Source organism: Chenopodium album, chromosome 5 (genome assembly GCF_948465745.1).
Source record: "Chenopodium album chromosome 5, dcCheAlbu1.1, whole genome shotgun sequence".
In the NCBI taxonomy this organism is placed as follows: domain Eukaryota; kingdom Viridiplantae; phylum Streptophyta; class Magnoliopsida; order Caryophyllales; family Amaranthaceae; genus Chenopodium; species Chenopodium album.
In genome coordinates, this window is record NC_137838.1 from 14,455,901 (window position 1) to 14,471,644 (window position 15,744).

General features: G+C 34.7%; 1 protein-coding gene across 1 annotated transcript; it reads right to left on the reverse strand.

Annotated features, from left to right (window-relative positions):
- Positions 1–162: 162 nt before the first annotated feature.
- On the reverse strand, positions 163–2,577 carry LOC145630494 (1-Cys peroxiredoxin-like). The gene is made up of 4 exons (XM_081682760.1): positions 2,419–2,577; positions 1,747–1,895; positions 1,439–1,585; positions 163–710 (listed from the first exon to the last, which is right to left on the reverse strand). The coding sequence occupies exons 1-4, from the start codon at positions 2,534–2,536 to the stop codon at positions 465–467; spliced, it is 660 nt and encodes a 219-aa protein (XP_081538886.1). The 5' UTR covers positions 2,537–2,577; the 3' UTR covers positions 163–464.
- Between the last annotated feature and the right edge of the window lie 13,167 nt (positions 2,578–15,744).

Below are 15,744 nucleotides of genomic sequence, written 5' to 3' on the forward strand. Positions count from 1 at the left end.
TATATACCCCCAAGTACATGTACCTAAGGGTATTATTTACTCATGTATTATTATTAAATGAGCAAATAAATACCTTGCACCATATATCCGACTATGTATAAGTATATAACAATAAAAATAACAGCATAGCACATTAACAAAGTAGTACTTAGTACTTCCAAGGTCGTATTTCATAATTATATGTAGCACAAAAGGTAGGAAGGACAACTACTTTGGCCTCTTAGGTACATACCATACAACTTACAACAATCGTTTGTAGTTTGGTTGACATTAAGATACATTTTTTTTTTTTTTTTACCGTTTATAAAAAAACATAATATATATAGCACCATACTATACTCGTCAAAAGTAACTTACTACGAACACATTATTCATATAGACCGATATTCATCACACTTCCATGCATATATATATGCTAGGATGTTGTGGCTTGCGTATTCTTGACGATGCTAGACGATGTACGGCTAGACTTTAGTGAAGCGAAGGTAGCCCTTCTTGGAAGGAAGATCAGTAGTCTCAAACCCTTGAGGAAACATCTCCTTGGCTTGATCATTGTTGACACTTGGAGAGATCACAACCTTCTCGCCGGGTTTCCAGTTAACAGGGGTGGCAACCTTGTGCTCTGTTGCCTTCTGCAGCGAGTCCAATACCCTCACCACTTCGTCCATGTTCCTCCCTGTTGTTGCTGGGTATAGGAAACTTAACTTAACCTACACTCATTTTTAACACAAATAAAATCAATTGTTATAGACTTATAGGATAAAGGGGAGTACTCATAAAAGACATTCAAGGCCAAATTATAGGTACCAGACTACTGCCAGTTATTAGGCTATTAACTGGCTAAACTAATCGACATATACTCGACATATACTTATTACAGTGTTAGATTTGTAACACCAATTTCCTTGTTTAAAGAGTTTTTTCCTGAGCTAAACTCTTAAGAATTTTAATATGAAGTGTTTTTTTTTTTTTTTTTTTTTTTTTGCAAAGTAATATGAAGTACTTATAGTTGTACTTACAAAATGATGCATTTTAGCGTCATTCACAAGTAATTTATTTTATGAAGTCGCAGTCTTACCAATTTATACTTACAAAATGATGCATTTTAGCGTCATTCACATGTAATTTATTTTATGAAGTCGCAGTCTTTTGACACCCCACATCAGTGGAGAATCTTGGCGGAAAATATTAGGGGGCCAGGTTTCAAATATTTTGCCTCTTGCTCAAAACTAATCCTATATCCCAATATCAAAACTAATCCTATACCCCAATATTTTATAAGAAGGACTCCGGTGGAAGGCCCCCTCTGCCCCTAGTTACCCCCATTCGTCAAACAATTGTTACATATCGTATCATAATAATGCATGTACAAAAATCCAAAGACACAATAATTCTATTCATCCATAATATTTAAGAAAGCTAAGTAAGAAAAATTTACCAACTTATCAGGACCAACAATATGTAAAGCACGAGAAGGAAGTTGCTGTCCATTGGAGCTTTTCTCGTCAGGATCCACCATGTTCAGCTGCTTTATTATCTCTCTCTTTGGATCTGCTATTATTGGGTACGTCACCTTATGTCCTCCCTAATCAATGGAAAAACGTAATCCCTCAACTCAATCCAAATTAAATTAAATTAATAGACACGTTGATAGTGTAGTTTAAACTGAATAACGTGACAAATAAATTTAAACGGAAATTAAAACACGTGTAGACGATAAGAGTATAAATGATAAAAAAATCATACGGAATAGGCTTCGACGTCCTTGATCCACTCTTTGTGAGAGGAAATATCATCACAAGATAAGCCCAAAAGCTTGGCCCCTCTCTTTGAGAACTTATCAGCATAAGCTGCCATCATTCCTAGTTCCGTGGTACAAACCGGTGTAAAGTCACCTAGTTCAAATACACAATTTTAAGTACATACATACATAATTAGTTTATTTAGAAATAACAATAATGACTCAAATTGAATAAATACATGAGCAAGAACCAACAACAATCAAAGCCTTAATCATATCCCAAAAATATTGTTGGCTACGTAAACCAAGATTTGATCTATTACTCGCTAGCCATGACCCTCTATTTCAACTTTTCAAGTGGTCATAAAATTTTTTAATGTGATCTTACTAATCTATGCATGCACTTCTTTTATTCAACTAAATTGTCTACTATCAGTGTATCATACCTCTTGCTTTTTTATTATTTGCAGCAAAAAAATATTAAACAGAGGTAGTAAATTATCTGATAACAACATAATCTATTATACTCTCGAGTATACCTAAATTTAGGCTGAAACCGGGCTAGGGTGCTCGTCTCGCCTAGACTAGCCTAGCCCGGCCCCATCTCACTTATGATCTGATCAGCTCTACAACAACTAGTAATAAGTTAGTAAAACAGCAAAGAAATAGAAAAAAACCTGGATGAGAGAAGAGAATGGTCCAGCTATCAGCAAAGTAGTCATGAAGCTTGAATTTGCCAGTGGTAGTCTCCACTTCAAGGTTTGGCACCGCATCTCCTATTGTTATTCCTGGCATTTTTTTCTCTCTTTAATTTTGTTGTACTCCAAACTATTGAATTTAAATTGTAGTTGATCAAACTAAGAGTTTGGTGTACATATATATGTAAAAGAGAAATTTATATAACGTGGTATAAGCTAAGAAATTGCTAGGTGCATGTAGGGAACGTGGCGGATGTAGATGTGTGGTGGCTCCTTTGCATGGTCTTGAGTGTCGATTTTTTATTTTTCTCATTCCGAAAATACTTTTTCTATCCGACCGAAGATAATAATCATCAAACTAGTTTATGCATGTGAAAATGCATATGGATGAATATAAGATGATTTGGGACCTGTTCTAATTGACTCAATTGAATTGAATTGAATTGAATTAAGATGAAATGAATATTTTATGAGAGAAGGAATTTAAAAACTGAACTGAACTGAAATGAAGATAATCTAAAGATAACATGCCTTTAGTAATACAAATACAAAGAAACAAAAGAGAAAAAGATTTGCGTGGTTTTGTCAATTTAATGAGAATTTAGGCCCCGTTCTTTAGAGCTGCTCTGCTCTGCTGAAATCTTCTCTGCCCTGCTCTACTTAAAAATAATACTTAATATTGAATATATGAATAATTAATATTTAATAATAATAAATAATAAATATTTAATGATAAAAATAATAGTAAAAATTAATATTTAATAATAATAATAATAAATAATTAATATTTAATAATAATATTATTATTAAAAATTAATATTTAATATTAATAATAATAAATAATTAATATTTAATAATAATATTATTATTAAAAATTAATATTTTATAATAATAATAAATAAATAATTTATATTTAAGAATAATAATATTATTAAAAATTAATATTTAATAATAATAAATATTTAATATTTAATAATTATAAAAATAATAATTAATATTGAATTATAAAAATAATAATAAATATTTAACATTTAATAATTATAGTATTATGAATAATAATAATTAATATTTAATAATTATTAAAATAATAATTAATATTGAATTATAACAATAATAATAAATATTTAACATTTAATAATTATAGTATTATGAATAATAATAATTAATATTTAATAATTATAATAATAATAACTAATATTTAATAATAATAGTAATGATAATAGGAATAATAATACTTATTAATAATAATATTAATTATTATAATAATTATAATAATAATAATAATTGATTTTTTATGATAAAAATTAATATTTAAAGATAATAACTAATATTTATTGATAATACTAATTATTAATTTTCAATAAAAATAATAATTAAATATTATTTTATAATAATAATTATTATAATAATAATATTTAATGATTATCTATAGTAATATATAAAGTGAAAGGAGGTTTTGGGTGATAAATTTTTCTTTCCCAAAATACTCCTTTCATCTTTTATTTTCTTTATTATTATTTTTTTTTTAAAAAAAACCTACCTTCATTTTTCTAAAAAATAGCTTCCATCAATAAAAAAAAAAAAAAAAAAACCTACAATCCTTTATTTAAAAAAAAAAAAAAAAGCTACGTATTTTTTTTTTAAAATTTTTTTTTTGTTTTTGTTTTTTCGTATCATTTTAGAGCATTTCCAATGATTTATTAAAAGGACTTGCTTGCAAATTTAAAAAGTATAAAAACAGAAAGTTCATCATTGGAACAACATTGACAGTCTTGCTTGGATGAACAACACTACTATGTGTTACAAATCAATTTCCACCAATTGAAATACTACTATGTGTGAAATAGCTTGGCATGCAAAACGCTAATAAATAGATAAAATTATACAGTACTTTTTTTTTTTCCAAATAGAAATATATAGTACTTGATATCATGATATGTATGATGTATTTCATTTTCTTAGGGGTCTATCTTTATCATCATCTTTTTAAACATTTTAATTTTTCTTAGTCATAAATCGCATTTTTTTTTTGGTAGTATTATTTGAAGACTAAAATACTAAACATATATAAAAAAAAATTAACAAATATTTAATGAGGCAAGCTACAAAGTAATGTAGCCAACCAATGTGGAACTTTGTAGCTTAAACCTTTGTGGTTTTAAAATCTGATGTTGCAAAACAAGCTACAATATATTGTAGCTTGCCATTGGAGATGCTCTTTATATTGCCTGCATCATTTCATAGTAGTAGTAGTAGTAGTGGCGGTGGTGGTGCTGAAATCTGCTCTGCTCTGACCTGAAGCTCAAAAGAATAGGGTCTTAGTCTATAGTGATAGATCCAGAAATTTAGTTATGTGGGTTCGAAATCAAGCTTAATAGAAAATAAAAAGTAATATGTGGAAATTATCATTTTTTTGCCAACTAAAATTTGAGATATTAATTCAATTCACTATTGTATCATTCTTCGTGTGTACGATGTGCCCATCCACTAGCAACGATGATAGATAATAGGTTTATATTATCTTGTCAATATTTTGTAAAGATATATTTTGTGTAATTTAGTTATGTATCTCGATCATGATTAGGTTGTAAATACCTATATATATTCAATGAATGAGAAGCCTCCACTCAAGGAGAATTACAATAGTACATGGTATCAGATTCTTTTTAGATCAGAGTTTCTCTTCTTTCTTCTTTCAAAACCCTAATCAATCCTATAGCCTAGCCGTCCACGCACCATGTCATGTCTGCATCCTACAGCCACCAATGCCAGTGATGACGTCCATCCACCTCCCCCTCCTCCTCTTCCCTCAAACTACCCCTCCTACCCGGCTTTTGTCGTCTTCAACATTAGAAATCTAATGAGCGAGTGTAGCCCTAGATAATGAAGATGCATAACACGAATTTTATTTAGAGTAGTATAATTGTGATTTTAATAAAAGGGTGTGATTACCCATTAAAGAGGAGTTTAATTAGGGGTTTTTAAATAATTTTCAGATTATTTTAACTAGTCTAAAGTAAATTTAAGTTGCTGGAAATTGTGTATACAAGGAGAATTAATAAAGTATTATTGTCCCTTTAAGTAGGAGACTTGATTCGGGAATTGTTGTAGTGTAATCGAGTACTTTAAGGGCTTATTTGAGGTACATGTTCGCGTACTTAGTATATTTTGGTGATGTAGTATCATTCTAGGCTTGATTTAAATCAATTACAAGTAGTATCATGCTAAGGTCTATGTTTAGAATTGTGAAACATTGGTGTTGGTGATTTGTGAAGCATGATTTATTTGTGATGGTTTATGGATTGGAAAATTATATTTTGGCATGATGATATGGACCATACTTTTATTTATGGCATGTTAAAATGCATGTTTAATTAAACTACATGTTTAATTGTTAGATAACTTGTTACTAATTAACGAGTATCTTTTTCCCTCTAGAGTGCCGACTCTTGGGAGGGTTCTTCTAGTTTTTTGCTAGGTTTTTCTTCCTCTTTAGGGGGTTTTTGATCTCGGTTTCCGAGATTGATTATGGCTCTAATCAATGATAATTGTGACAAAATTGTTAACGAGACACCAATTACTGATGATGAAGACGAGATCGATTGGGTGGTTGATGGTGGGGATGAAGAGGAAGCAAAGGTTGCGCTAGGTGTGATTAGCCGAGTCTGGACTGATAGACATGTGAATGCGAATGCCCTTATGACCATGATGAAACGAGTTTGGAACCCTAAGCATGGTATGGAGGCGAATTGTATTGACAAAAATATTTTCTTTTTCCAATTTCACCATTGGAGAGACAAAGCATAGGTCATGGATGCACAACCATGGCACTTTGATAGACATGCCCTTATCCTTAATGATGCGCAAGGGGATGTAAAATCGTCTGAGATACCGCTATTTTTTATCCCCTTCTGGGTTAGGATTTATGATCTGCCTTTTAGCGGGAGGAATAATGCTGAGAATGCAAAAGCTACTGGAAACAAATTAGGCACGTTTATGAGCCTAGGTGATGATGTTGCTGAAGGTATTACCAAATCCTTAAGGCTTAGGGTGTTGCTAGATGCCCGAAAGCCACTGAAGGATAGAATTCTGTTGAAGATTAGGGGTGGAGTTAAGGAGCAAGTGATTGTGAGATATGAAAATTTGCCACTTTTCTGTTATTGTTGTGGTAAGGTTGGTCATGGCGAGAAGGATTGTGATGAGAATGAGGGTGATGTGATTGCTCGGAGGAGGTTTAGTGATGCTCTGAGAGTGGTTTCTCCGTGGAAGGTGCAAGGTTTAGTGGGTGAGAGGGGTAATGGGAGAGGTAAAACCTGTGCACGAAAACTTTTTATTGCAAAAACCACGACAAGCAGGAAACTAATAGCTAACTCTGTGGCTGTTAACGTTGGTGCCTATCAGCAGATATCCCCTGGGGCAAATGATGAGACTCTGGATGTAGGGACGTTGCGAAATGTGGCATGTGATGATGGGTTGAATATGCCTGAACAACCTGTTTTGGATTCAGTTAAGCAAGGTGGTGCTTTCCAACTCGATGAAGGGGGAGGACCAGTTAGCTTTGTGGTGGGTGCGAAGGGGAGCAATACAAAGTGTAAGGAGGTGGGGAAAATGATGAGGAAGTTGAAGAAAGTGACTATTCGTCACAATGATGATGATGCTATGACTGGGGATGTATCAAATTATGCTCGGGTGGGGGAAAAAAGGAAGGAAGGTGATGGTGAAGAAGGGGAAGTTATGGAGATGTTGTCAGAAGGAAGAAAGAGGTCAAGGATGGAGGGAGGTGGTACGGATATGCTCACAAATCTTGAAGTAGCGGAGGTTGGAAACACCCAATCCCGCGAACAACAATGAAAATCCTAAGTTGGAACTGCCGGGGTTTGGTCAACCCCCAGAAAGTTCGTAAACTCCAATCATGGTGTTGGAGAGACCGCCCAAATATAGTTTTTGTGATGGAAACTATGATAGATTCGAATAGACTTGAGACTATACGAGGAAGGTGTGGCTTTGAAGATAGTTTATGTGTGAGTAGTAATGGTAATTCGGGAGGTGTGGGTCTTTGGTGGCAAGGAGTTAATGCTCATATTTTTTCCTATTCTAATAATCACATTGCAGTAGTTATTCGAAATGAGTTAGATGTGCCTCTTTGGGCAGCGGTGGGGGTGTATGGGTGGCTGGAGAATGGACAAAAACCCCTTAATTTTGAGCTAATGCAGTCGTTGAAGGAAAGTATTGATGTGCCTATCACTTTTTTTGGTGATTTTAATGAGTTATTGGCTGAGAAAGAGAAGTATGGTGGTGCGGTTTGAAGTGAAAGAAAAATGGATTTATTTCGTAAGGTGGTAGATGCTTGTAATATTCTTGATTTGGGGTACAGAGGATGTATTTTTACATGGCAGCGAGGGAATGACCCGGGAAGGGTAATCAGAGAAAGGCTGGACAGATTTTTTGCTTGCGAAGGATGGTTGGACCTCTTCCCCAGTCACTATGTGCAGGTCCTGCCGTTGTATCTTTCATATCACACTCCCATTTTGTTGCAAGAGAGGGACGAATTCGTAGAAGGAGGAGGAAAAAAAGGTTCCACTTTGAAGCTTTATGGTTAGCTAAGCCGGAGTGCCATACGGTTATTAAGAAAGTGTGGGAGGAACGTGCGGGTCTTATGATGGAAGATAGGATCGAGGGTTGTGCATCCAATTTGCGTGTGTGGGCAAGAAAATCTTTTGGGGATATACGAAAGAAGATCAGTGAGAAAGAGAAGGAGCTTGGTGAGTGGCAATGTTGTGAACCTGATAGGGCTATGCTTAGTGCGTGCAAGAAGATTGTTGCTGAGCTAGATGAATTACACCGTTTAGATGAGACTTTTTGGCATGCCCGTGCGAGAGCTAATGAGCAAAGGATGGCGATAAAAATACATCCTATTTTTAGCACAAAGCCAATCAGAGAAAGCAACGAAACCGGATAGATAGCCTGGAGGACGCGGATGGGGTGGTGTGGGATAATGATGATGAGATCCAAGGGGTCATTTGTGACTATTTCCAGAATATTTTTACTTCAAGCCTGCCCACGGATTTTGATGAGGCTTTTTCTGGCATTGTGCGAGTTGTGTCAGATGAAATGAATGCCGAGTTGACTAGAGTGCCTAGCTCTGAGGAAGTTTTTGAGGCCCTTTCGAATATGCATCCAAACAAGGTACCGGGGATCGATGGGATGCATGCACTTTTCTACCAAAAGTGTTGGAGTATAGTAGGTCCGGACGTTGTCAGATTTGTGCAAGGATGGTGGCATGGCAATGTTGACATCTCAAATATTAATAAGACTTGCATAGTTCTCATCCCCAAATGCAATGAACCGCATCGTATGAGTGAGTTCCGCCCCATTAGTCTCTGTAATGTTGCTTATAAAATTATTTCTAAAATGCTTGCAAATAGGCTCAAAGTAATTTTGCCAAATATTATTTCCCATCACCAGAGTGCTTTTGTGCCGGGTAGATTAATTACAGATAATGATGTTGTTGCGTTTGAAATTTTTCATACCATGAAACGTAGAGGGGAAGGCAAAATGGGGACACTGGCACTCAAACTTGATATGAGCAAGGCCTATGATCGGGTGGAGTGGAGCTTTGTTGATGTGGTGATGCGCAAGTTTGGCTTTTGTGATGTCTGGGTGAGGAGAATTATGATGTGTTTATCAAGTGTTGAATACACTTTTAAATGGAATGGGGTTGTTGATGGTTGTGTTGTGCCGACTAGAGGGCTTAGACAAGGAGATCCTATCTCCCCATACTTGTTTCTGTTATGTGCGGAGGCTTTTTCTAGTCTTCTGAGGAAAGCTGCGGATGAGTGGTTGATTCATGGAGCTAGGGTATGCAGAGAAGCTCAACGGGTTTCACATTTGGTTTTTGCGGATGATAGTATTCTGTTCGCTAGGGAGACGACTCAGGAATGCTCTAAAATTGCTAATATAATTAGCGCTTATGAGAGAGCATCGGGACAAAAGATTAATTTTGAGAAATCTGAGGTTGCTTTTAGTAAGAGTGTGGAGCAAGGACGACGTGATGACATTTTGGATATTCTTGGTGTTCGAGAGGTTGATAAACATGAAAAATATCTAGGGTTGCCGACAATTATTGGAAGGTCGAAGAGAGTGGTGTTTAATTGCATTAAAGAGAGGATTTGGAAGAAAATGCAAGGGTGGAAGGGGAAACTTTTGTCACAAGCGGGTCGTGAGGTGTTGATTAAATCGGTGGCTCAAGCAATACCGACGTATATGATGGGTGTATTTAGAATTCCTGATGGAATTTTGGATGAAATTCACTCGATGCTTGCTCGGTTTTGGTGGGGTTCGAATGGGGAGAAGAGAAAGATGCATTGGCTAAGTTGGGAGAAGCTTTGTCTCCCTAAATCTCTTGGGGGATGGGCTTTCGGGACCTCAAAATTTTCAACCAAGCACTACTTTCCAAGCAAGGTTGGAGGTTGCTTTGTGACACTAACTCCCTGGCGCACCAGATTTTGAAAGCTCAGTATCTTAAAAATAGTGATTTTTCTTCTTCTCTGAGAGGCCACGATCCAAGCTATGTTTGGAGAAGCGTTTGGGGAGCAAAATCTCTTCTTCTCGAGGGCTTGAAATGGAGGGTGGGTAATGGTGAGAGTATCAACATTTGGGATGATGCGTGGCTACCGGGAAGCTACTCTACGGCTGTTCCTACTCCTAATTTGGAGAGTACGGGGTCTATATATGAGGGTATCGGATTTAATGCACATCAATAGGGGGAGTGGGACTGGGATAAGTTCCGTCTGCAATTATTCGAGGGGGATGCTAACCGGATTGGTGGGATTCCCCTTAGCTCCAGATGCCCGAAAGATATCCGATACTGGTGGCTTACAGAAGATGGTATCTACACACAAAATCAGGGTATTGGTTAGGACGCTTAGGCCATGTTCGAGGTTGGGAGGAACGGTTTGGTGGGGAAGGTGAGGAGGTTTGGAAGACGGTGTGGAACATGGAAGGCCCCCCAAAGTTGCGTCAGTTCCTTTAGAGAGCTTGTTCTGGCTCCTTGGCTACTCTAGAGAGATTGTACAGCAGGCATATCCGTGATGATAATAGCTGCTCTTTATGCAATGCTGCCCCCGAAACCATATGCCACGCAATTATTGGATGTCCCAATGTCGAAAAAATCTGGAGTTGCTCGTCCTTCTCTGAAATTTTCAAGGATGTACCACTTACATCCTTTGCTGAGCTTCTCTTATGGATGAAATCGAAGATAGACAAGAATGATTTGTGCAAATTTGCAGCAATTGCGTGGGCATATAGAAATTCCGTTGTGTTTGATCAACCTTGGAGCTGCTGTGTGGTGAGTACTATGGGCTATGTTAAGCTGGTGGAAGATTATAAAATGTACAATGCTGCTACAGGGGGTTTGAGTGTGTGTAGAGAGGTGGGTTCCTATAGCTCCTGGCAAAAACCAAGTGCTGGATAGATGCGGGTTAACACAGATTTGGCTGTCTTATCGGAATCTATGATTGGGCTGGGTGTTGTGATGCGTAATGATGAGGGGAAGATCATGGCAGCAGGTGTACACCGTGTTGCTGGTGGTTTTTCGGTGAAGGAAGGGGAAGCAATGGAAGCAAGATTTGGGGTTAACATGGAAAAGACACTAGGATATCACAAAGTTGAACTTGAGTGTGATGCTAATGGAGTGGTTAAGTTGATCAAGCAGGCAACAGGTGGAAGAGCTCCTCTCGACCTTATAATTGAAGATGTTCGTGAAGTTGGCAACAGTGTTGATGCTTTCGATTGCTATCATGTCAAGATATGTGGGAATAATGTGGCACATTTAGCAGCTAGATTAGAGGCTAGTAATGGTGTTGATCAGATTTTTATGGACTCTATTCTGCAAGGTCTGTTAGCCTTGGCGGAGATTGATGTTATGTAATTTTTGCTATATTAATAAAATTCCACAACCCCGTTTCTTTCCACAAAAAAAAAAAAATAACTACATGTTTAATTTGGCTTGGAATATTGAAAAGGAATTTTATTATGGTTCATATAATTTTTATTGATGCTTTAAGCATAAGAAAGGAGCTATATAAGTGTCTATGTATACGAGAAATATATTGTATGTTGGTGCCTTTGTGCACTTAAGGTGTTTTTAACACCGAGGGATAGGACTTAACTACAACAAATTGACCTTTGTGCCACAAGTAAAATCGTGGCACAAGTTTAAAATTCCCAAGTTTAAAATTCCCGTGACTATGAAAATTAGCCAAGGGAATTTTGAATTTTACTCCCGTGGCACAAGAGGCCGTGGCTAGGAATTTGCCACGGGAATATGAATGTCGTGGCAAATTCTAATTTTTATGCCACGGGTATTCACATGGCAAACAAATTCACTTGCCACAAATATTAACGTGGCTAACAAATTATTTGCCACAAATTTTACCGTGGCTAATAAACGTTGTTGCCACAAATATTACCGTGGCTAATTTACTTGTTTACCTAAATACTACCTTGGCTAATAAAATCTGTTGCTATTAATATTATCGTGTCTAAATGGTTTAAAGGCAACGAATATGAATTTTTTTTTCACCCAAATTGATCAACAAACATAGTGCATATATACGCATTAAACTTAGATATTTTCATTAATAACTTGTAAATTTACAATGTTCATCCAAACAAAAATTGAAAAAGAATAATTAATTAATTAGAATACACTAAATTGGAGCAGCAACAATCAGCAAAGCAGAATCAGTAGCAGTGTGTTCCAACAGAGAGCAGCAACGCCCAATTTTAGCAACGATTCTAGCATATCCACAACATTTCTTTCTTCCACCTCTCATGAGGAGCACTGCGAGTCCCAAGAAAATACTTTTTACTCGCACTACTTACAACTGAAACAAGTGTCTGTCCAGCATGTACAACCAAAAGGTATAATCAGACCACCTAGAGATAGAGAAAAAGACATGAATTCATGTTAAAGACACATCAGAGCAAACGTCATGGATTTTCTTCACCTGATTAGTCTTAGAAAACTACACACCCTATCTAAAATCTCACCCCCAAAAAAAGAAGTTTTTTTTAATATTTTGATTCAATACTGATTTGAAAGCACATAGTAGTTATGTGGCTCATTGGAAGAGAGAGTTCCTATTCAGAACAAGGTGTTGTGGAGTCACAGTGGCTATTACAATCCCTTTTATATTTAACACACTACGAAGAGATATATTAGAGGCCTAAGTGGCCATAAACTTGTTTACAATAGTTGCCGTCAGATACTTGGTACTATTACGGTATGAAAACTTAACACCAGAAGTAATATGCACATAACCATCACATATACATTGGACTGAGGTACTAACAGAGTTCTTGACTAACATATGCTTACAACTATTAAAATATTATACATATTAATCAGTCATACTGCCAGAAATACACCTATAGGACATCCACATCAACGAACCATGATTGAGATTTGACAATTAGACACATCATTACCCAACTGCAACTTTAAGATGGCTAATATACTAACAACACAAACAATACCCCAGTTAATGCAAGTTAAACAACTTTTCAAAAGGGCAGAAGGGGCATTACTCACCATGTACCCAGATCTTAACTTTAAAGGGTTCTGAAACATATTAGCAATAAAAGTTGATATAATTATCAAACTAGGCTCATAATTTTTTAGAACAAAAGCCCCAATTACATAGTTGCATCCACTAAATTTATTCAAACATCAAATTAAGCTCATAATTTTATAGCAACAAAATTAAGTTCCTTATCTTATTAGTACTCATAAGATCACATCCCCTTTCAATTAACATGTTCCTCATCAAACAATTTCATTAAAAGGAGTTGGTTTTACTAAAAGCTCGAATCATCAATCTTGCATTAGCAAGGATCACAGTGACTCTCAATATTCACCCTTCACCCACAATTTATTTTGGTTTCAAATACATAATAATAATCAAACTAAGGTATCAAACTAGCTTTTTACATATTGTTACAGAATACATTACAATCAAACTAATGTCACAAACTCATAAAGTGTACAATGTGAAGGCATGATTTCTAGTTTTCAACAATAATTGCTCATCAACAACCACTTATATCACAAATGACCATAATTTATATTCAATATGCAGGTATACATAACAAACATCCATCAACCAAATTCAGGAAACTTAGATATTTGAATAAATAAAAAAAAAATCACAGAGATAAAAAAAGTATAAAAATAAATAAATAAATTAAAAAAAAAAAAAGAAGACAAAAATGCTTAGAATTGTATACATTAATCCAGTAGATAAGAATTGAGCAAGTACCTAATAAAATAACCCAATTTAAGAAGAAAAAACAGGGAATTTTGCCCTTAAAAAATAATTGTAAGTTTAATTGCAAATAGTGGAACTAATTTGATATCAAATAAGCATTACAGTGAAATCAAATCAAATTAAACCCAAGAAATCAAAGCATTTAACAGGAATAATTGGACCAAAAAGGCAAAAAATATTGCAAAGCTAAATAACCCATAAACCCTAACCTCAAATTTCTGATTTTTGATTCGAAATTGATTTGAATTTGCTGTAGCTTGAATTATTGCATGAAAAATCGTTTAAATTGGCTCAAAATTTAGTCTAGAATTTTTTGAATTTTCAGAATTAAGGCTGAATATTTTCGTTCTTGAGGAAAGTTCAACGAATTCTACCTTATAAATCGCACAAATTGAATCCAGAACTTGTAGACGACGGTGGAGGATGATGAATCGAAAGCCGAGAAATGGAGGATGTCGTGGAGCTTGGGAGAACCCTCAATTTGTGTGTAATGTGAATTAAATTTAGGATATATAAAACCCTAGAGAAATTGAAACTGGATAATGAAAAAGAGAAATTAAAATTTTACCTTAGAAACTGCTTCAATGGAGAACTATAGGTGCGTTTCAATGGAAAATGAGAGAGAAAGAAGGGGAAAATACAGCAAGAGCACGGATCATTTGGGGGGTTGTTAAACTGGGGTAGTTTTTTATTTACTCAAGTTGACTGTTAATAAAACTTTTACAGAAAGAAGGGAAGTCATTTGGTTTCAGATTAAAAAAAATATAAAAATAGAAATAAGGGAATTCATTTGTGAATGCAGACGAATAAATTAAAAATCGGAAACAATATTAAAATTTCTTACAGTATATTTTCTCTATTGAAATTTTATGAAAATGTATTATTTAATTGGTATTGATTGAAGCTCAATTCCCTTTTTTAAGTTTGATTGGTACCAGTAATAAATATAATTTTCTATAGTGACTTTATCACGCGACTGGTGATATGGCTAATAATATAGATTATCGGAATTGAGGTTTTTATAAAACTAATGCATTCTTTAGGTGAATTTAAAAAAAATTCTATTAGTCATATGCACTTGTTGATTGCCATTACGCTGAAAAACATAATTTAACCATGTATTAGAAATAGATCCATGTTATCTTTCAAAAAAAAAAAAAGGTCATGTTAAAAGGCAAAATTCTTTAAAAAAAACTATTGCCCATTTTATATCATGATAATTAATATTTTTTTATTTTAAATATAGGGACCGGAGTTTATAAACCAGTGCATTTATTTGGAGTCTTTTAAAAAATTTCTACAAGTGATTAGTGATATACAATTGTTGCGTTATTGCACGAAAATAAATAAATCAAGCTTATTTATAAAGAAAATATAAGTTTGTATTAGAAATATAAATATATTTGACCTCTAATTTGTATTATGGTTTTATAGAAACTAGTTATAATATGATATGATTTCCTCCTTTCCATGTCATGAGTAGATCAAGTTACAATTTTTTTATATTTTTAGCAAAAATCATGGCATAAATATTGTATGCTTGTGTCAAAAAATATTGTATTCTTGTGAAGAAAAAATTATTACCTATAACACGAGTGTAAAATTTGCCACGAAAAAAAAACAACTCGCAGCAATAATGTAAAGTTTGCCACGGGAAAATAAATACTCGTGGCATAAATTATTCTTCTTATTCAGGTTTTGTGTCATAGTTTTTTTTTTCCCGTGGCTAATCGAAATTATGCCATGAATTGAATTTGCAATTCCCGTGGCATAATTCGTGGCACAAGTGATGATTTGTTGTCTTGTGGCGCTTTATGCGTTGAAGGTGTCTTTGACACTGTGGTAGAATTAAAAAAGGGTTCAACATTAAATATTGTGGGGTCACTAATTATTCAAGAATTAAATTGGCGTGTTTGATTGATTGAATATTTGTTGTTGATTGAATGATTGTGGTTTGAGAGTCAACACCAAGTCT